A 22178-nucleotide genomic window follows, 5' to 3' on the forward strand; every position below is an offset into this window, starting at 1 on the left:
GTTCCAAATGCACATCTTCTATTATAATTTTAGTGGTATTTTCATTTTAACAGCTAAAAATGTTAATTGCCACTGTTAATTGTCTGGTGACAACTGATCTAATATTATGCCACTGTATTTGTGCCTTGCAAATATACCTATGAAGTATACATATATTTACTATTAATTTTGTGTACATATTATTAAAATCTAATTCTATTAGTTCCAATAGAGGAAATACTTATCTGCCAGTCTCTACACACCCTAATCTGTCCCATTAGTTAACTAAAATTTTCCCAATTGTAAATCTGAGGTTACAGTTTTTATTAGTAAATCCCATCTCATTCCTTGTAGCCTGATTCAGAAAAAAATACCAGTTTGACTCTTAGGATAGACTGAGATAATACCAGTTAGTTCTTTGTCTCCCTTGCTTAGTATTTTTCATGAGTGGGCATCCATTTCAGGAAATAAAGTAAGGAACAAGTGATGAATTTGTCCCCTCAGGCTTTCCTTGATGCTGGTCAGCTTGCTGTCTTACTGCTTTCTAGGGTTATTCTATTAGCCAATAGGCACACTAGTAACCTACCATGATGGTCAGCAAAACTCAGCTTGTAGGCTATAGTGATATAAGATATCTAGTATCTAGAAAATAACTAAGTAGCATTTTTTTTTGGCAAAGAACAAACGTTCGTTTGTCATGTTTTCTCCCTTTTCTCTCTTTCCCCCTCTCCCTGTCAGTGTTCCAGTTTCTCTGCTTTTGGGTTTGCAAAAAGAATGTCTGAACAAGAATGTTTCCAAAGATTATTATACATTTTTTCCTTTTCCAAGCCTTTTTTTAACCCCTCCTTGTCTTATTTTTTCTAAATTCTTCATACCTTCGTTCCTGACTGCACTCTGTGATGAGATTTCTCTTTCCTTCGTGTCAAATTCCGATTTTATCTCCACATTTTCACTTTGAGTATACTTCCTTGAGAAGACAGCATGTATCTTGGAACATCTCCTGTTCTCTTATGGCACTGTGCCAGCTCACTAGAAATCCTCTAGAGAAATTGGTATCAACAGCTTCCTTAAACCATCATTTCTTGGCTAACCCGAGACTACTTTATCTCAGCAGGGCAGTTTATGGCTTTATAGTGTTCTTCTAGGATGTCACTTAAAAAGCACTCTCTCATAAACACACATTTAATGCAAAGTGTCCATATATGCTTAATGGCACGATAGTTACTGTATCTTTGAATCTTTCTGAGTTTTGGTGAAAAGCATTTTATTTTGTTCCCACTCCTTGTGAAGATACCAACAGAATGCTTTGATTCCTTTCAGTGCTCAGGGAGGTGGAAATTTATTCACTTTAAACAAGTGTTATTTACTGAATCAGATTCTCTTTCTAGCACTGGTCTTGCAGATTTTTAGGTGACTGGTTATCAGCTGATGTTTGTGATACTCTCAGGAAAAAGACATCATTTTTCCATCTACCTGAGCAAACAGAAAAATCCACTCAAGTCGTCATTCCATCTTCAGCACCTATGCATCCACCTAACGAAAATATCTGGTGCTTGTGATTATAGCACCTGACTTCTTAATTGCATCTAGTCCATCTAGAACCATAACAGAAGTGAGAGAACTGTTGGGAAGAATTCAGGCAAAGATGCTTCTGAGTTGTTGGGCAGGTTATTCTGCAGAGCACCCAGGGGTTCTGCTTCTGCATTCACTGCCACCCAAACAAGTGTTTTGGCCACCATGTGCTAGGTACACACTCATCTTTCATTCTCAGTGTCTCAGTTTCTTCCTATTAGATAGAGCCAGAGAGCTTCTTCTTTTCATGTAATGCCACACAGAAGAAGTAGATGCACAGGTTAGTGTGGGTGCTGGAAACATCTCTCCAACTTTGTGGAGCAATACCTTCAGATTACTATGCTTCGGTTTTGCTCTATAGTACGGACTATGATAAAGTAACTTTATGAGGGAAATCTGTGGCATAGGATAGAAATTTCCCAATTCCTAGCTTAAACAGTTACTAGGCCTCTTATTTCATTGAAAGATGAACCAGTAAGTCTAACTGGTTCAACATATGTCTCAAGTGAGATTAAAAGAAATTTGGTATATTTCAAATTTCTCAGCCTTGCAGACACACCCAGCAATGGGAAACCACAATTGAATTCTAAAATTACTTGGAAAAAGAGGGCTGAAGAATCACTGGAAGAAAATCAAGATAGCAGCATATGAGCATGCCTTGAATCTTCATAAAGGTAGCCCCTTACGCTGCACTCCTTCTTTTACAGTTAATCCTGTTCACCAGTCCCTTGGCACATAAAACACTAAACCCTATGGCACAGTCTTTAAACAATACTTCAGGATGAAGTTAAGAAATAATGATGTTTTGTGAATGCCTTCTTTTGAGCTAGGAGCTCTATGTATCTAAGATAAAAGCACAGTTACCATGGCTTTATTGGAGTGGCCTCCTCCTTGGAACTCAATGGTTCCAAAAGCATCCGTCGGGCTGAGCTGTGTGTGCTTGCTGATGGACCACTTCTCTGACTGGATGTCATTGCGAGCCAGCCTGCTTTCATTTTTCTCATTCTGAATAATGGAGATGCTTGGAGTCAGTCCAACATGTTGACCTATTAGACGCCCACAGCAACACCTATGACATTAAAGAGAAAACTTGAGTCATGTGCATGTATGAACTGAACACAGAAATGGTCTACAAACCTTCAAAAGATACTCTTTTTCAACTCTGCTCAATACTTTTCTGCTATCTGAAGCCTCTAACTGTAGAAGCAACATAATATATATATTATTTTTTCTTTCTATGATATTGTTTACCTTGGACTCTCTTATATTTCAATAAAACAATGCTTTGTTCTAAAAGCATACAAAATGAAGTTAAATAGCATTTTCTACTGTCTTCAAATGACATCAGGCCAAGTAACCAGCTTTTGCATGGACTAGCATGTGTTTTACCTTGATAATTCACTGCAATTATTTTCTTTCAATAGTATTGTGTGTCATGCATCCAATTGAGCTAAATATTTATGGCACTGAATACTGAAGAAAGAAGAAAATTAAACATAGGTGCTGGTAAAACTTTGATTTGTGTTTGTTTGGGTTTTTTTATTAAATACGTTTTGATACTTAAAGAAATAGTGCCCACAGGAATACATCACTCCAGATGTAATTCAACAACCTTTTGATCAAATAAGTAATTAAAAACTATTTATGTCCATGTACATACATATGCACACATGCACATAAATGTTATCTTGTAACTGATTTCCATTTTTCACACAAATAGCATACCATTACCTATGGGGGTCTTTGGTGCTGGGTATGATGTGAACACATTCTCTCTTGTAAAATGCTCTTTCTATCCATGATTTCTGTGCCTAAAAAAGAGAAGAGAAAAGGTGTAAACTCTGTTTGTTTATTAAACACAACTTATAGTACAACTGAAGGGGAACTTCAAACATAAAAGAAAACTTCACTGGCTTTGCAGGTACACAAAGCACATTTTGCACAGAGAAACTTTTTCAATTAGAACTATGGTTTCCTGCCAGAGATAAGCATCCAACACAAGATCTTAAGATTGTTTCATATTCTCTAGCTAGATGACTTTGATGCTGTCATCTGTTTTCTTTATAGTAGGAATCACTGGAGAAGAATAAATTCAAACTGGAAAACTTTTTACATGGTAGAGAAAAAACATGCGTGTTCATTAAAAATACTTAAAAAAAATTAATGTATTTCCATTTTAGCAACTAAACTAAGTCAGTTTAAATTAAAAAAAAATCTCAGAAACTAGAAAATAAATATATTACAATAAAGCTTAGAATATAATTCTAATGCAATTGTTTATACAAGTACTGAGAGTGTTGTTTATCATGGAGCCAGAAACTAGTTTCATATGTGGATCTCTTAATGAAAAAAAAAGAAAGGAAGAGATGCTTCTGAAATGAGACACAAAAATCTTTAAGTTACAAATGGTGAGCTGATGTAACCTCTAAGACTGACTGAGTTCAATGAAACTATGCCTGTTCATAACACTCAAGATCTTCCCCAACATATTTGCAGAGAAGTAAGTAATTTCCTACAGTGTAGTCTTAACTTTTACATATACACAAGATCTTTTCTAAAAGAAACATAGATGGATAGGAAAAATAATAATAAAAAACCCCCAACAAACAAGACTTTCAGAGTTCTGAAATCCTTTTTTAAACTATTCAGACCTCACTCCATATAATCCAAATTCTGGGAATGTCTCTAAAAGATTCCCTCAGATAAATTCTTTCATTTAATAAGTAAATTAGTTGAAATTTTCCTTTGAAAATTAATTGCAAACAGATACATTTCATAAAATGTATTTAAATACTAAAGTTACCTATTTCATTCCACAGCATAAACAGAATTAGAAATTAAGACAAAGTTACCTAAAGGTTAAGTAATGTGAAATGAGCTCTAGAGAATATACAGGAAAACTGAGCATCTCACTTCTATAAAAAGACAAAATATGAAATTGCAAGACTAAAGGGTAAACTATCTTGCCTTACTATCTCATGTTACCTTATTGTCAAATCAATCTACATCCTGTTTTTCATGTTTAAATCCAGAAGCACAGGTTTCTGGGACTTGTGAAAATTATCATGAACTGTGGATGTTTCTTGGAGTCAATGCATGTCATTAATATAAACTATGAAGTACCACAATATTTCTAGTTATACTCATCATTTATCACTCTCAGCACACAAAAAAAGATTCTTTTGTCTTTTTCAGAGAAGATAATCCCTGACTGGACCTAATGGTAACTCATGTTACATAAGAATATTTTTACCTTACTCTATTCTCATTTTTATTTTAAAAAACCTGTTAAATTTGTAGGAATGGCAGACATCCTATTAAGACTCCTACTGTCAGGAAAAATAAAAGTTTATTAAAAACATTAAATAGAACTGCATTTGATTGCTCTTTCTTAAGGTGGCAAATAGAAAGTGAATATATTCTAGAAAGTGGGGCAGGTTTTGTTTCATTTTTACACAAAGCACAGTTTAACAAAATTCTGAAAAAGCAAAAAAAAAAATCAGTTTATGTAGGAGAAGTTATCTTAAGGTTCTAATTTATTACAACTGCTACATGCTTACAAGCCTATGATATAGGCAATAATAATAATAACAATAATTATCATCATTGTCATCAAAATATTGTATATCATACAGTCAAATGAGCTTAGATGTCTAAGGCATTACTGAGTAATTTCTCCATTTAGTAGTCTTTTCCAGAAAATAAAGGCTTTTTATAAACTAACTTTCTAGAACTGTCAAAGCATCTAGAGTAAACTTTATGAACTTCATGTGTTCTTCTTACTGTAGAACTTTTGAAAGTAAACTACATGGGAAAATTAGGGGTTTTATTTTTGCTGAGTGTTGTAGAGAAATAAAGAAATTACAACTATTATTCAGGTATTGCAATGCTAACATTTGAAATTACATACTTTACTGTATGGACCACATATTTTTTAACTTTATCCCCTTTGAGCTCCAAGACTAAATGAGCTTTCCATATTGCCTTAAGAAGACACACACTGACAAGATGCTGCAGATTTATGAGTCTCCTTTTTTTTATGCATATATAAATATATATATACACGTATTTATAGAAACTTTTTGATAATAAATGGACATTTGCAGTTTTATCTTCATCTTGTTAGTTTTAACATTAAATACATGACTTTATCTTCTCTAGAAAGCATGAAAATCTTTTATAAGCCAAATTTTCTTCAGCTCATATAACATATGATTATAATTCATACTGTCAACACTCCCGAAAAACATCCTTTATTAAATTTCATACACTTTACATACTTTTCTGAAAAAAAAAAAAAAAAAGAAAAAAAAAATTACATCGGCGAACTTACTTACTGCATAGTCCTAGTGTATCTTTTCCAAAGGTGACCACTAATTCAATTTCTCTAAGCCTCAAGATCCAGTACAAAAAGTTGCCACAACAGGTACTTCACAGAAAACTTACTTAAGTATACAAGCAAGCTTTCAAAACTGAATAAACTGACATTTAAAATTTGTTTTCCTACTCTTTTCCATGCTGCCTTTGAAAGTTGAATAGAAATTGAGCTATGTTATACATAATGATAATTTGCATTTGAATTTTCATCATACTTCTGCAAATGTAATATTGAAAAAATAATAGTTTGATTTAGAAAGTTATTTATTTACATGAGGTAAAATAGACCTTCCAGCTTTTGAATCTCAAACAATGTACTATTCCACCTAACAGAGTCATAGTGCCTGAAAGCATGATTTAGCAATTTCATAATTCCTTCTCATTTGAAAAAGAAAGAGACACACAGGAAGCAAGCAAGAAAGCAAGCATTGTATTTCACTGCCCTGCGCGAGTTATATCTCTGTAACAGAGATAATTTGCAATGAAATACAAGGTTCAGAGGTATATATTGTTACTTGCCATAGAGTCTTCATAACAAAATTAGAATAACCTGAGGAAATCAACACATTAATAACCTTTTGTTCATAATGTGAATTAATAAAGTAGAAAAGTAGTTCAATAGTTCAGAAAAGCATAGCAAAGTATTTTCAACAGTAGTAGAGCAAGCAGCTTGTCTTCTCTTTCTCTTATTTCATAAGCACTCTTTCAGCATTAATTCATAAGACAACTTGAAGCCCACAGTGAATTCCTAAAGTACATGCCATACTTATACTTGGATTTAGTTTACTCATAGCTCAGATCTGTGTTAAGTCCCTCTCTCTTTATAAAGCTTAAAAATCCCACCAAAAACATTTTTTTTCTCCCTCTTCTTTACCTGAGCGTCAAACTCTGTGTTTGTGTCCTGGAGCAAACTCTGCAGCCCACGCTTCCCTGCTGGCGATCAGCGCTAAGAGCAGCTTGGCGACCGCCCCCCGAGCAAGGTGCTCGGTCTGTCCTGGCACGGAGATGAGAGAGCGAGCGAAGCCCTTGCACCCACGAGCTGTTTGGAATGTGCTGGTCTGGGATTAGACTCGTTAAGGGTTCGGTGGACACTCACACGCAGTCTCACAACACCGCTTAGTTTGAACTTTTAATCTAACACCAAAAGAAAAACAAATCCCCGCAGAGCTGGGATTTAACTGGCGCAAGCCCTCAAGGGTTTCCTTCCCCCTCCTCTTCCCCCCTTAGAAAGGGAGCTTGTGAAGTGTGATAAGGTGCCCTGAGTTCTTAAATTCAACCCAGGGAAAAATATCCTTCAAAAGAAACAGTGTACTAAGCTGGAAAGAACCTGAGCACACAAGAGAGATTTGTTCATCTCCAAAGAATGAAAACAGTGTTTTTATTGGGTGACCGGGAGAAATCTATACACAGTTGAAATATATTGCAATTAATCAACAACAGCATTTTTCCAAAGCTGGGGGTTGTCACTGCTTCTCACCACAGTTGCTATACTGTAGAGAACACAACTTTTCAGAAGGTCATAAACATAAACCTTTGTTTTTCAGACAAGCAACTGCATTGTTTTCAGATTACTTAAAAGTCAGCAATTTAAATCACAACTTGAATGTTTACAAACTTGGGGGCTATTTCTTTACTGTACCCTCTTAATATCAATATGAAAGTATAACCTTTTCATATGAACAACACTTAGATTTTTTTTTATTATTTTTTAAAATTTTTTGTACAGAGCAATTATGTGTGTTCAATTACTGACTTCAAGAGTTTTCCAAACATAAAATATTTTTACTCTCTTCCCATGCCCTCCCCAAATTTGTATGAATTCCTCTCTACTCCTACGTATGCATACATACCCTCCTTGTCTTTTCAATAAATCTCCATCTGATGTATGGAGAACATTCTGTCCACCCTTGATGCTGATGAATACACAAGCACTGAACTATTCTGAACGTACATGAGCTGTGTTGGGTCCAGGACGGGCAAGGCTGAGCATATGCATCAACTTCTATACTTCATATACTGGGAAGCTTCTGCTAGGCTGGGTAATCCATGACTTTTTTTTTTTTTCTCTCTTGGTTCCTTGAGTTTTTTGTGTAAAATACATATATGTATTTTATTTGTATTGTATATAATGCAGTATGTACATATACATACTCTGTATGTAAATATATACACACTCTGTTCTAGCCAAGCTACAACCTGTGAGACTTCTCCAGCACAAAGATCAGAACAACAGAGACCCTGCACATCTCTTGTGAGATCTCTTTAAGGGAATTTGGCTTGGGCAGGAAAGACTTCCCATGATCGAGTGAAAATCCAAATCTGTCTTCGAAGTCAAACTTCGGTACTTGGACTTGGCAAGATTCTGGAGATTGTTCTTGATTGTTGGTTTCAGCTTGAAAAGTAACCTGGCACAGAAGCCATACCTTTTGTCATAAGAAATCAATACAAGCAACAAGAGTTATATACATATGACACCTGATGGCACAAATGATGTTCTATACATAGGGACTTAGGTACAGTTGGCATATGCCACTGATGCTCTGGAAGAATTAACTGTCTGCCAGAGTTCACTTAAACATGTGTTAATCTCACAGCTCTCTGGCAATGAAACTACCAGTGCCAGAGATATTCCTATATTTCAACAAGTAATAAAGAAATAGCCAATACAGACAGATAGTTGTTTGGTTTTTATTTTTCACAATAGTGCAATTGCAAAATAGTGCTTTTAGAGAATGTGATGTTGCCCATTTAATGTTACAAACTTACACATTATTTACATTTTCAACCCAGCTCACTGTTAATGAAACGATCTCTCAAATAGCAGTATAGCAGTGACCTGAGTACTGACTCGTCATAAAAGAGAAGAACAAATATTTAGCATTAATCAGATATATAAATTTTTCAGGAAGATACATCCTGGCAGATTTTAACATGATTCAGAGGTGCTTAACTGCTAGCCTCTGAAATAACATTATTTTTAAAAAGAGCACTAAGAATGACGATTCTAGAAACCTGTAACATCAGTGGCAGAGCAGAACTGAAGGCAGTTCTAACCGTCTGCTTCCCAACTTCTTTTATCTCCAGTGAGTAGCCAAGTTAGATGACAGGCTTCACTGAGGAAAGTGAGGTGTTGTTATAAGCCTTTCTCTACCTTGCAGAGGGGCAGAGCAGCTGGACAGGCAGCAGCTGGACAGGCAACAGATTATTGCTGAAGCAAATTACAGATTGGATTTGCAGTAGCATCTGTTGACTGAACTGGATCGGTGCTGTTGCAATCTGATGCAATTAGTGTTCCTTAATCAAATGGGCACTTACGCAAATCCCACTGTCTGTGAGTAAAGACCCTGTTTTTGTGAATTACTGTAGCTAGATTACAAAAAAGGATGTAAATACTTCAATATAACCTTAATACTTGGTGTGCTCAAGGCAAATTTCTACCCCTCCTTTCAGCATTGCCCAATTACAAGCATTATAAGCACTTTTATTTTTTGCTTGAAGCATTAGGAACTGATGTCCCTGTGCAAAATATTTCTTTTTCTAATAGATGTTTATTACTACTAACAAATATCTTAGAGGCTGGTCATCAGGCCTTTACAGACTAGAGCCATACTTCTGTACATTTTGTTCTTTTAACTGACTTCCCAAAGACTTTATCATCAGAGTTGTTTCAAGAAGAATGTTGAATTGTCTTGAAAATCAAGCTGTATTCAGTACAGAGTAGGAGGGCATAGAATGCAGTCACTTAAAACTACAGTATGTTACAGGATTTATCTGTTAGCATTGTTTACCAGATGTAATTTTATACTATACTTAGAAGAAATACAGTAATTTAAAAATAATTTGGAACTTTTCAGTCAATAGGTTATGATTCTAGACATTATATCTGGTATTTTTCTTACTGCAAAGTAACAGAAAAATGAAACTATGTCTCTGATAATGTTGCAATGCAAATTTGTATTTATGTTTTACATGTTTTCAAAATATATAGACCAAGCATATGTGACCAGTTGTTCTTATCCATGCCACTGATAAATTAACTGGAATGTTTATCAGACATTTCAAAAAGAATCAAGGAGAATTACGAGATTCAAGAATTGCTGTAGACATCCAGGCTCCTACAGACCTTTTCAAGCTCAGTAGAAGTGCAAGGGGAAAATTTTAAAGAAAAAACTCATTTAAATGAAGGATATATTGTAAATAACACTTTCAAAAAGTTCCTCTATTTCCTTCTTACAGGTACTGGCATATGAGGGGAAGAATTAAGCCTTGTGATTTCATTAATGATGTTTCCTTAAATAAACATTTATGATTTAATGAAATCTGCTGTGAGGTTAAAGGTGTTTAAATAAGTAAATAAACCTCTTTCTAGCAAGAAAATCCTACTTGATCAGATGCTGGGTTCATCTAGCTCACTATCCTGTCTCTACAGTTGCCATAAATATGTGCTAGAGAAAAGGAAAAACATGTTGAATGTATACAACGCTTTTTCTTAATAGGTTTTCAGCTAGCAACTATATTCTGCTCATGTACTTCCTATGTTGTGATTTATATGTGTTCTGTAACCCTCCATTGGCTTTCTTCCACAATTTTTTCTGCTGATTTAATGCAAACTTTCAGCATCCTTAAAATCGTCTTTCTGTTACAGTAGGATTATTTTTGCTGTTGTTTTGAATGCAGCTCTTCATACTTTCCCATCAAGTTTACTACTGATAGAGGCACTGAACAGCCAGTTCCTACCCATCCTTTTCACACCCAGTCATGGTTTTGCTTTGCTTGCATGTGTGGCTTTTGCTTTACTTATTGCACTGTCTTTATCTCAACCCACAAGTTTTCTCACTTCTATTCTTGCAATTTCATCCCCATCCCACTGGTTGGGGGGGTGAATGGCTTGGTGGAGCTCAGCCACTGCCTGACATCAAGAAACATTCTTAACTATTTACCATGTATTTCTGCACATAGAAACAATTGTTACCTTTTATCATCCTTGATGCCCTTCTCCAAACCTTTTTCAGTTAAGTTTCTCCTTCCTTCCAGGAGCAACCAGAACTGTGCACCAAAGATGAACTACAGGTTCATACTGTGGCAAGTGGACATTCACTGATTTGGTATCTATTAATTTCCTGATAATTCCTATTTAAAAATTATTTTGGTTTCTTGACCACCAGTGAGCACTGTGTTAATGCTTTCACAGAAGTATCTAGGATAACCCAAATATTTCACTCCAGTGTAGAAAAGAATTTATAATACTAATAATAAAAAAAAACTGTTTAAAAAAATCCATCTGTTTTAATAAAAACCTGACAGCAAACAATACAACCATATGGAACTCTAACTTATGTAAAATGTAGCTTAAGAAATCATAATGAAACATTTAATACTGAAAATCTACAGCTGCTCATGAGTAACTGGAAAGTAGAATATACAGGAAATATTATTTTGCCATTGAGCACTGGCAAACTATTCATCTTTTAAACCAATGAACTTGTTTTTGGCTTCTATAAAAGTGCAACATTATTCTCAGCTCCTCAAATTAAGAAAATAAAATAGCCTTTATATTAAGACACATCTCATTGCTCTCTAATACAAAATCATGAGGAAAAAATGCACATGTAGGAGTTTTGAACTGTATCTAATTTTGGTCTGAAGAGCTCGATTTTTAAATTGCTCATTCTACTCCACAAATGTATGACTGCTTTAACATTGTCTGCTCTTTCGTTAGATGGAGGTGATTTGCTAGTCACAGTGCAGGTGCTGAGCTGATGAAGTAATTAAAATTAAATTGTACATAATTGTCTCAAAGGGACTGAAGGAATGGGGATTCCAGATGTTCCCCAAGCCTAAACTTTCAAATGGACCAACTATACATCACTGTTCATATTTCATCTAATCTTCCAGCCCTGGCGTTACCTGCAAGTCCTTCTTGAACCTCTGGATAGTGCAGCCCTACAAGGCATCCTTTGCTAGAATGCCTTGGATGAGATCCTAGTTTCACCACCCTCTAACCTTCCTCCAGACATTCTTTTTAGAGAAATGGAGGAAGAGAAGAGTCAGTTAAAAGAAATGAGACAACACTGATGATCAGCTCTTTTCTCTCCCTCCTCTTCTGCTGAGTCAAACTTACCATTTTCACAGATGCAAAACAGGGAAGCTTCCCTTTGCTGAAGAAGGGAAAAATTGAGTCTGCTTGCTAAAACACCCAGAAGGCAAAACATCAGAGGTTTTTGTTTTGTGCCGGGCAACATCCTTTTCCTTCTCTACACCTCTCTGTGCTTCTTCACCATTTATTCCCTTCTTTTCTCCTGGAGACTCCTTGCATCTAGGTATCTCCTATACGGTCATCCTGTTTGAAAACACCTTCACTCACCAAATCAAGGGCAAGCATGACGCTGTCTCTTCTTTCCTGTTGATAACTTCCTCTTCCATTTTGCTTGACAAAACATGAGGGCGTAACAGGCTTCTGGCAGGAGAAACTGCCACCCCAGCTCCCTGCATAAACACTGTCACCAAATAGACACAGGATCAAAAAAGCCCAAGGAGAAGCACCTCTCACCCTGGGAGCACAGTCCAGTGTATCTGTGATATTTCTCAGGCTTTCTGTGTCTTAAGGGGAAATTCTTGCCTCACTTTTTTTTTTTTTTTTTTTTTTAAATTTATTTTGGAACTATGTGATTTTGAATTATATGAGCCCTTATTATGCAGACTTGATACTGCCAGTTGTCTGATATGGAATAAACTTACAACATTGTGCTTTCTTACAGTGATAATCTTACTGCTCAAGTTCCATATATTGGAACGAAATGTTATACTTACTGATTATGTCACATTATTAGGTAGATAGGGTCAAGTGGAATTTGCATCAAGTTAGAAAAAATTGAATCAGTTTCAAATCACATATGAAGATTTAACAACACAGTCTAAATCATATTATCTCTTTGGACTAATTATTTTAAGTTGACTTCAGCTGCAACCAAGAGACATCTGGAAGCAGGTATGTGTTCTGTCAAGTCTTCACAGCTGTTGGTTTTTACAGGCACAGAGGAAGTGGCAAACATACCTATTCTTTGCAACATAGCCCAGTCTGATATACCAACATCTGATATGAAGCGGGTATAAAATATTACAGAAATATTTCAGGTTGATACTCATATTTTCTCATTGTCCAAGGGAAATTCATTTATATGGTGTACATTTTAAAGAAAAATTAAAGGCATCCCTGCTGCCATGTGATATGCAGGACTAATATGACATTTTTTTTTAGATATTCATGAGTGGGACACATAAACTGGGACTGTCTGTCTAAGTTTCTTATTTTCATCCTAAAGTATAACTGTTAGAGTAGTGGACCTTCAGTGCAGAAGTAGCAGGACAGAGATTTCTACGAGGAAAGAACTATAAAAAGATAAATTTCAGGAAATGACACGTCAGATCAAATGGCTGAATATTTAACACATTAAGAAATAATTATGAACTGGTGAGAAATAAATACCATTAGAATTTCAAATAATAAATTAAAATAACCTTGCTCATAGTAGACTGTTTCCTCAAACAGGCATATCTTTTCTCCTTTTTCCATTAATAATGCAAGTTCCATGCCTATTTTTCCAAATGTCTCTGTAAACAGCTTCATAAAGTGCTAACTTGTGAAGATTTTCTTAATTCATTACATAAAATGGCAAATTGCTGTCAAATCAAGGAATTACTACTGGGATGGACAGGGACAGAATAATGTGCAGGCAGTAATTATAGATGACAAGTTCACAGTACCACTCCAAAAATAGCACAGAGGACTTGCATCCATCTCTCACTATGACAGAAAAAAGGCCCCAGATTTTCAAGAGTCACACAACTTATTAACTTAAGAATGCAGCTTATTTTTATGGGAAATCTGGCACAAACCTGTCAATGTGAAAGTAATTTTGTAGTTTCTTCACCTACAAAAAGAAAAGTCTTCAGGCATATGAATGGCTACCAGAACCAGACGTGAGAAAGAGACCAAAAACACACTGTGTGAATTGTGTTACGACTCCAAAGCTGTAGCACACAGCCAACATTTCCAGAGAGCTGAAATTACTTCAAAACTCAGCACACAATTTCAGAGAAGCCATTATCATGGGACAGCAATCTTCAGGAAACCATGGTTTACTCTCATTAACTGAAGTCTGGCGTAGACTTAATCCTGCTCTACCCTGGAGAACAATATGGCAGAACCTATGGAATATATCTTTACAGCAAAAATTCAAGTTATGTTCTCCACTGTGATGAGGTATTGCCAATCGAGTTTATTCACTTTTTAAAAGACTTTTCTGGATACCACAGCAAAGCCTGTAGAGACAGGGAACAAATGGTTGCTGCATCCTCCATGCACCAAAAACCACAATCAGCACTATTATTGTAAACCATTTAGAGCACTAACCACACCAAAAAAAATGGGAGGAAAACACAAGTTCCAGGCTGTTGACACATCATGCCAGATGGCAAACTTGGTCCCCTGGTATTGGTAAAATTTCAGCCAGGAGTTCTAAGCTTTTCTTGTAACTATCTTCATGTCAGATTCATCAGCATGTACAGATTGTGCTGGAAGCTATGAAGGGTACCTTCCTGGACCACTCTTGCCAACTCTATTATACAAAACTTAGGTACTAAAGTGCATAGATCCTATATGTATGTAGCAATTCCATTTTCTGTCCCAGAACCTCCATCTCTTATTTTTCTCAGTACTTTGCTCACCAAAGTTTACTGATTTCTGCCCAAGGAAACAACAAATAGCAAAGACATAACTTTTTAGGCACATGTCAAGCCCCATGTGTCATTTAGAGTCTGATAGCCAGATTGTGACACTGACAGCAGTGATTTCATCATTAGCTTGTTTATATGCATTCTTGTAAAGAGATAGTGGACATACGGCATTAAAAGAACAGTTCCAATATTTTCTGTTTTGGATGTAATTTTTTATTCTGTGATCCATCGTGACCTTTGATTTCAGTGGTATGGTAAACCAAAACCACCCTACTTTAACTCTTAAATAAAGGGAAGAGTTTAATAAATGATGCCAGTGACAGACCACTTGAAACAAAGTGAGTAAAATGCTAGCAAGCTTTGATACTGATGTCAGATACAACTAAAGAAAACATTTCTCAGCAGAATAGGTCAGAAATCGATATTTTGACTTCAGCTCACAGTTGCCTTTCACCAAACCACATGAAAGTGGATTGAGGAAGTACAGACAAGTTTTTAGGCTTGAGAGCTTACACTCAAGTCTCAGCTACTAGTCCAACACTTGGTGAAAGCATTGAGACATAGAATGCATTACAAAAGGTAAATGCTTTCTTTTCACTTTTGTTTCCTGCACTTGCCCATGTCTGGTCAAGACAAAGAAAACTTCTAGGAACAAGCTGGAATTACCACTGAAGTGAGCAGGGGAAGAGAGAGCAGCCCTGTAGCCTTCATAGTGTATGGAGTAGTACAATAGCTCTTTCCTGCAAAAAAAACCAACCACTTTGGAAAGTTTAGATCCTTCCACACCACTGTATGAATAGCTCCTCTCCTCCCAGTGCAAACCTTCTTCTCTGCCTTGTCTGACAAAATGCAATGGAGCATACCAGAGAAAGTCTGATGTTGCCTGATAGATCTGCAACCAAAAGCAACACTTAGTGGCTTTTATTATTGGAGAGGGGCACCCCAGAAAGCAGAAAAATCTTTCATTCATTTAAAACATCTTCTGGCCAGTTGCTACAGCAAACACATAGCAAATCCGAAGTATGGATTATAAACTTGTTTCTGAAAAAGGAAATTTACTCCCTGCAGCACCAGTTACATTTATCTTAGAAACACTTAAACAAAGTTTGGCATTATAGTATTTTATTTTCTAGGGATTTTGGCATTCTATTATTTCAGCATTATTATAATCTAGTATTAGTTGCATAGTTAACATTTTTTTTCTTCTTTTAAGTACCCAAAGATTGTTGACATTTGATTTTCCTAAAAAATATTTTCCAATTTTCACTTGTCCACCTAATGCAATGTCTCAGCCCAGGAATAAATAACTAAGAAAAGCACAACTAAAACATAAACTAATTATTAAATTCCTGAATTAATCAAGGGTATAATAATACCTTACAGATATTTTTTCCTTAGGGAAAATAATATATACGGCATATTTGCGCTATTGTGAGTGAAAAAGTTGAGAACATCTAGAGAATATGAATGTTTATAAAGCCATTGGAGTGAATTATCAATTTGCAACACTGTCAGATACACTTGGATTCAGACATTGTGAACAGTAAAAGGAACTGTTTTTATGTACTTTACTTAAGTTTTGAACATACAATGCTGCCACGGGGGAAGTGTGTGTAATTGTGCAGTGATGCAAGCAGCATATACAAAATGTCATAGTTCAGCAAATCTCAGATAGAAATGTTCCAGCTTGTGCCTGTTGCCCCTTGTCACTGGGAACTACTGAAAAGAGTCTGGCTCCATACTCCTTGCACCTACCCTTCAGATACTTTATAGGCATTAACAAGGACTCCCCATAGCCTTCTGCTCTCCAGACTAAAGAGTCTGAGCTCTTCATCATCAGATCCCCAGTCCCCAGTCCCCAGACCCCAGTCTTTGTTGCCCTCCATTGGACTCTCTCTAGCAGTTCCCAGTCTCTCTGGAACTTGGGAGTCCAGAACTGGATACACTATTCCAGATGTGGCCTCACTAGGGCAGAGTAGAGGGACAGCATGACCTCTCTCAACTTACTGGCCACACTCTTCTTTATGCACCCTGGGATTTCAGTGGCCTTCTTGGCCACAAAGGCACATTACTGGCTCATGGATCATTTACTATCTTCCGGGACTCCCAGATCCTTCTCCTCAGAACTGATTTTCAGCAGATCCACCCCTAACCTCATTAGGTTCCTCTCTGCCCAGCTCTCCAGCCTGTCCAGGCCACACGGGATGGCAGCACAGCCCTCTGGAGTGTCACTGACCCCTCACAGCGTGGTATCATTAGCTAACTTGTAGAGGATACACTCTGACCCCTTGTCCAGGTCACTGATGAATATGTTGAACAAGACCGGATTAAATATTGACCCCTGGGGGACACCACTTGTTACAGTCCACTAAGTTGACCCTGCTCCATTGATCACAACCCTCTGTCACACAGCCAGCTCTCCATCCACCTCACTGTCCAGTCATCTAGTTCACATTCCCTCAGTTTCCTAATGAGGATGTTATGGGAGACAGTGTCAAAAGCCTTGCTGAATTCCAGGTAGATGACATCTGCTGCTCTCCCCTCATCCAGCCAACCAATTATGTCATCATAGAAGGCTAGCAAATTGGTCAAGCATGATTTACCCTTGGTAAATGCATGTTGACCACGCTCAATACCTTCCTATGTGTTTAGGGATGACATCCAGAATGAGTTGCTCCATCATCTTCCCAGGGACACAGGTGAGACTAACTGGCCTGTAGCTCTCTGGGTCCTCCTTCTTGCTGTTTTTGAAGACTAGAGTGATATTTGCCTTCCTTCAGTCCTCAGGCACCTCTCCTGTTCTCTATGACCTCTCAAAGACGATGGAGTGTGGCCCAGCAGTAACATCTGCCAGCTCTCTCAGAACTCATGGATGGATCCCAACAGGGCCCATGGATTTATGGGTGTCCAGTTTAGCTAAGTGCCCTCTAACCTGGTCTTCCTCTACTGTGGGAAAGTCTTCCTCTCTTCAGACTTGATCTCTTTCCCCCAGGGTATGGGATTCAAGAGGGTCACCTTCAGCAGTGAAGACAGAAGCAAAGAAGACATTCAGTAACTCCTTCTCTGTATCTTCTACCACTAGGGCACTGGCCTCATTCACCAGTGGGCCTACCTTTCTCCTAGTCTTCTCTTTTTTAATTGTTGTACTGAAAGAAACCCTTCTTATTGTACTTGATTCTCCTCACCAGATTTAGTTGCGGGTGGGCCTTAGCTTTCCTTTTTGTCTCCCTGCATGCCCTGACTACATTCCTATATTCCTCCCAAGCTGCCAGTCTGGCTTTCCACATTCTGTAAATTTCTTTATTCCTTTTAATTTTTTCCAGAAAACCCTTACTCATCAACAAATATGTCCTAACTCCTCTGTTTTATTTCTTCCTCAAAGGGATGCACTGGTCTTGAGCTAGAAGGAAGCAGTGTTTGAAAGTTGCCCAGCTTTCATTGATATTTTACCTTCCAGGGCAGTTATATTTGATGCAATAATTATTCCAACTGTACTGTAACTCAACTAAGACTGTAAAAGCTCACACATCTTTCCAAGATGCATGTAATAAAAGTCTTTGCGTTTCTTCTTTCTTTTTGTGCACATGAATCCATTATTACTGTTTTCTCACTGATGCTTATTTCTAACCATGTAGCTTAAACTGAAGTAAACCCATAGTATTTTAATAACAAAGAAACACCAAATATGATGTGATAAAGTGTCACTACTTTTTTCAGGGTCAAAGCAGAAGAAAAATAATAGCTTTGAGACAGTATTTCTTATTAAACCACAGACAAAGAAAAGAAGAAAATCACAGGAAATGTAAGATAGATGCTTTTTGTGTTTGATCTGAACAAGTATTACTCAAAAAGGACTGTGGAAAAAAAATCAGCTTGGATCTTAGTCTCAGGAAGTCTTTAACTTGGTTTAACCTGCTGAATTCCTCAAGCAAAAGACATGACATGGAAACTCAAGCAGTATTTTAAATGATTGTGTAAGAAATACCTTTAAAGGTAATCTATACTAGAATTTAATCATATTAACCATTATGTGTATCAACACATAATTATAACCTACATTATACATAACAGCAAATATTTCACTGGATTTTCTATCCCATTTTAATTTGTGGATTTAGCTTTGCTTGATGTGTGAAAGCTTTACTGAAAGGCCTTCTTTCAGTCCATTCTGGCTTTGATTTATCAAGACTATTAAGGCAGTCCTACAGTTTCATTTCTAATCCTTGAATTAACATTACGATTAAAATTTTATACTGAACCTGGGTGGGCCTCACTAAATCTCAAATCCTGCAAATTCCTGTGTGGGCAACCAGCAGTGTCATGACTTTGGAAAATCTAAAGGACTAGTGTCTGGCAATGAAGAAAACAAGCCCCATGCTTTCACATTTCTATCACTCTTCCTTGTGCTTTTGGCCACAACAGTTTTCTGATTCTGTGTTCCAGTTTCATGCACCAGCTGCCAGGAATGGTCTCAAAGAGAAAATGGTACTGTTGCATGGTTCCTTACATGTATAAGCATGAAACACAGTTGGGGTGGGGGATCTCCATTACACCAATCTGGAAATCAACAGCAAGCATGAATACAGCAGGTAATGGGCAAAATACACATTTTCATTACTCAATAACCCCACCCTCTGGCATTGACTGCAGAGACCTCTCTTCCCTTAAATTTGAAATAAGTAGTTTTGATAAATGATGTTGATGGATGATATCCACGTGCAGAGGATCATAGAATCACAGAATGCCAGGTTGGGAGGGACCTCAAGGATCATCTGGTCCAACCTTTCTAGTTACTACAGTTTATACGAGATGGCTCAGCACCTTGTAGGCTGAGACTTAAAACTGTCCAATGTGGGGGAATATACCACTTCCCTTAGGAGACCATTCCAATGTTTGATTGTCCTCATGGTGAAAAATTTACCTCGTGTTCAGTCGGAATCTCCCCAGAAGCAACTTGTGCCCATTACCCCTTGACTTTTCCATGTGACTCCATCTTCTTGGTAGCCACCCTTTAAGTACTGGAACATGGTAATGAAGTGTCCCCAACCCCTCTCTTCTCAAGGCTGAACAAACTCAATTTTCTAAGCCTCTCCTCATATGGTAGGTTCTACAGTCCTCTGATCATCCTCGTGGCCCTTCTCTGGATCCTCTCCAGCCTGTCTGCATCTTTTTGTAGAGCAGGGACCAGAACTGAACATAGTACTCCAGCTGTGGCCTGACAAGTGCCGAGTAGAGTGGGATGATGACTTCTTTATGGTGATGCCCTTGATTCAGCCCAGCATCCTGGTGGCTTTCTTTGCCCCTGCAGCACACTGTTCACTCATGGTGAGCCTGTTATACACCAAGACCCCCAGGTTCCTTCTCACAGGGCTGCTCCTCAGCCAGGTGGCTCCCAGTCTGAACTGCACTCCTGGCTCTATAAGCTGGTAAATCCCTCTTCCTTCTCCTTCATAAAGGCTACATAAGACATAGCTTAAAATATATAAAACACTAATGCTGCTGGTATGGGAAATACAATTTCCTCCCTGTAACCCCACAAAGACTCAGGTGGAGTTCAGTGTTGCTGAGGGGTCAGACAGGGCTGGCAAGATTGGTTGCCTGTTCACCCACTGATCATAAAGTTGGAGTTTGAGTTCCTAGAAACAAAGTGATCTATGTGAACATTTCAAATAGGCCATTCAGTTTGGGGTTTTGGTTTGTGGTGGGTTTTTTTTATTGTTGTTATTGGTTGATTTTGTATTTTAAGTTTGGTGTTTTTTCACTTCTGCCTGCTATGAAACTTGCACTAAGATTTGCAGTGACAGAAGCTAGAATACAATCATGTCTGCAAACCCTTATTCCTTGTTCTGAAAGTACTTTGGAAAGCAAGATGGTATGGGCCTTTCATTAAATAAAAACAAATCAAATACTGTGGGTTAAAAGACAATATGGTGCTGATATTAATAAACTTGAAGTCTACAAAGTTATTAAATTCTACTTAAAAGAAAAATATGCATGACTGAGAATAAAAATCACTGCTGCTCTCCAGCACTGCATATTGAATACAGCTTGCAATGTTCCAGAGGATTCTGCAAGGGATTAAACATGCAAATTGCAGCTAATTAGAGCTTTTGAGTTTAGTGAATACCCATACTACAGAGATGGAAAAAATCCCAATTGAAGAGTAGAGTCTTACTATTTGAAGATTTGTACAAAGTGGGTGATTCACAGGGAGGCCATGTAAGCAGCTTTAAATTACTTTCTTGTTTTAACTTGACTTTGAATTTATTATTTCTTTTTTGACTATGCAGTTTTGAATATGCTGGATATTAAAATTTAGTGACAGGAAAAAACAAACAAACAAACTTTTACTTAAAAAAAAAAAAAAGACTTGTGCAATTTCTCTCTCTCTCTCTCTCTCTTTTTTTTTTTTTTTTTTTTTTTTTTTAATGTTGTGTTTAAATCTTTTGGAATTTGATTATACAGCGCATTCCAGGTATCTGCCCCAGTAGGCTGCTCTATCAAGACTTGCTGATTACTACTTATGTATTGTTTCAACGTGAGCCCTTGAAGGATTTAATTTAATACAGATTAGTACCTTTACTAAAATGTGGTTAATTGAAGTCTCTGAGATCTGCTAAATATTGTTCAGTGAAGTGGATTTGTTGTTTTAATTTGTTGCTCTCACACAAAAAAATAACACTGAATTACCTTTTCCACTTGGCCATGGAGGGGGACATTACTACAGGGCCTTTAGCTTATGTATTTTAAACTAGTAATTTTCTAACTTACTGAGCTACCTATGGTTCAGCAAACTTAGAAACTAAGTTGACCCCATTAGCACTCTTGTAGACAGGTTTATTTTTTTAAAAAATAAATTAAGGCCAGCGTTGAGAATGTCTTACTAAATGTGACTAAAATCTGACACTGTTTTCTCTGTTCAGAAATACAAAACCAAACCAAACACAAAAAAAAAACCAAAAAACAAACCAGAAAAAATGTGCTGGAACACTTCTAGTTGTGGGGGGTTTTTAAAATTATTTTTATTTTCTTGTTTTCTTGATGGCTTCTGTAAATATTTTTTTATCTGACAACTTTATTGTCAGTTCAACAGCAATATAAGGAAGGTTATAGAAATTTAAGAAATAATCCTGTACCCACTGCAGTGACTCACTAAAGAGTGTCACTGACTAATTGAAGACTAATTTAATAAAAGATTAGTTTGAACATCTAAGCTTCTAAATGAAGATATCTGTCCCATTATTTTTGACTTGTTAGGGAGTGATATTTTCAGTTTAAATTAAAATAATCTGTCACGAGAATTTTAATATACACTCTGCTTTAGTCTGTGGCTGATTTCAGTGGAAATTATTTATTTAAAGTAAAACCTTGATTATTAGCAAGACTTGGAAAAGAGGATTAAAAGAAAGAAAATAACTCACCAAGAGCAACTGCAACAAAACACCTGGAAAAATACCTATGAGAGAGATGTGAAAGCAAAATTATTTATGTTTTCACCCAGCAAATAATTCCTG

General features: G+C 36.8%; 1 protein-coding gene across 1 annotated transcript in view; it reads right to left on the reverse strand.

Moving 5' to 3' along the window:
- TRPM3 (transient receptor potential cation channel, subfamily M, member 3) overlaps positions 1 to 22178 on the reverse strand; it is a gene marked incomplete at its 5' end in the record, with an annotated part of 233452 nt that overhangs the window by 122517 nt on the left and 88757 nt on the right. The window contains 2 exons of the mRNA XM_009995032.1: positions 2416 to 2620; positions 3283 to 3362. Of these exons, the coding sequence (XP_009993334.1) occupies positions 2416 to 2620; positions 3283 to 3362 (285 nt within the window). The remainder of the gene's footprint in view (positions 1 to 2415; positions 2621 to 3282; positions 3363 to 22178) is intronic.

This window comes from Chaetura pelagica, unplaced genomic scaffold (assembly GCF_000747805.2).
Source record: "Chaetura pelagica isolate M959 unplaced genomic scaffold, ChaPel_1.0 scaffold330, whole genome shotgun sequence".
In the NCBI taxonomy this organism is placed as follows: Eukaryota; Metazoa; Chordata; class Aves; order Apodiformes; family Apodidae; genus Chaetura; species Chaetura pelagica.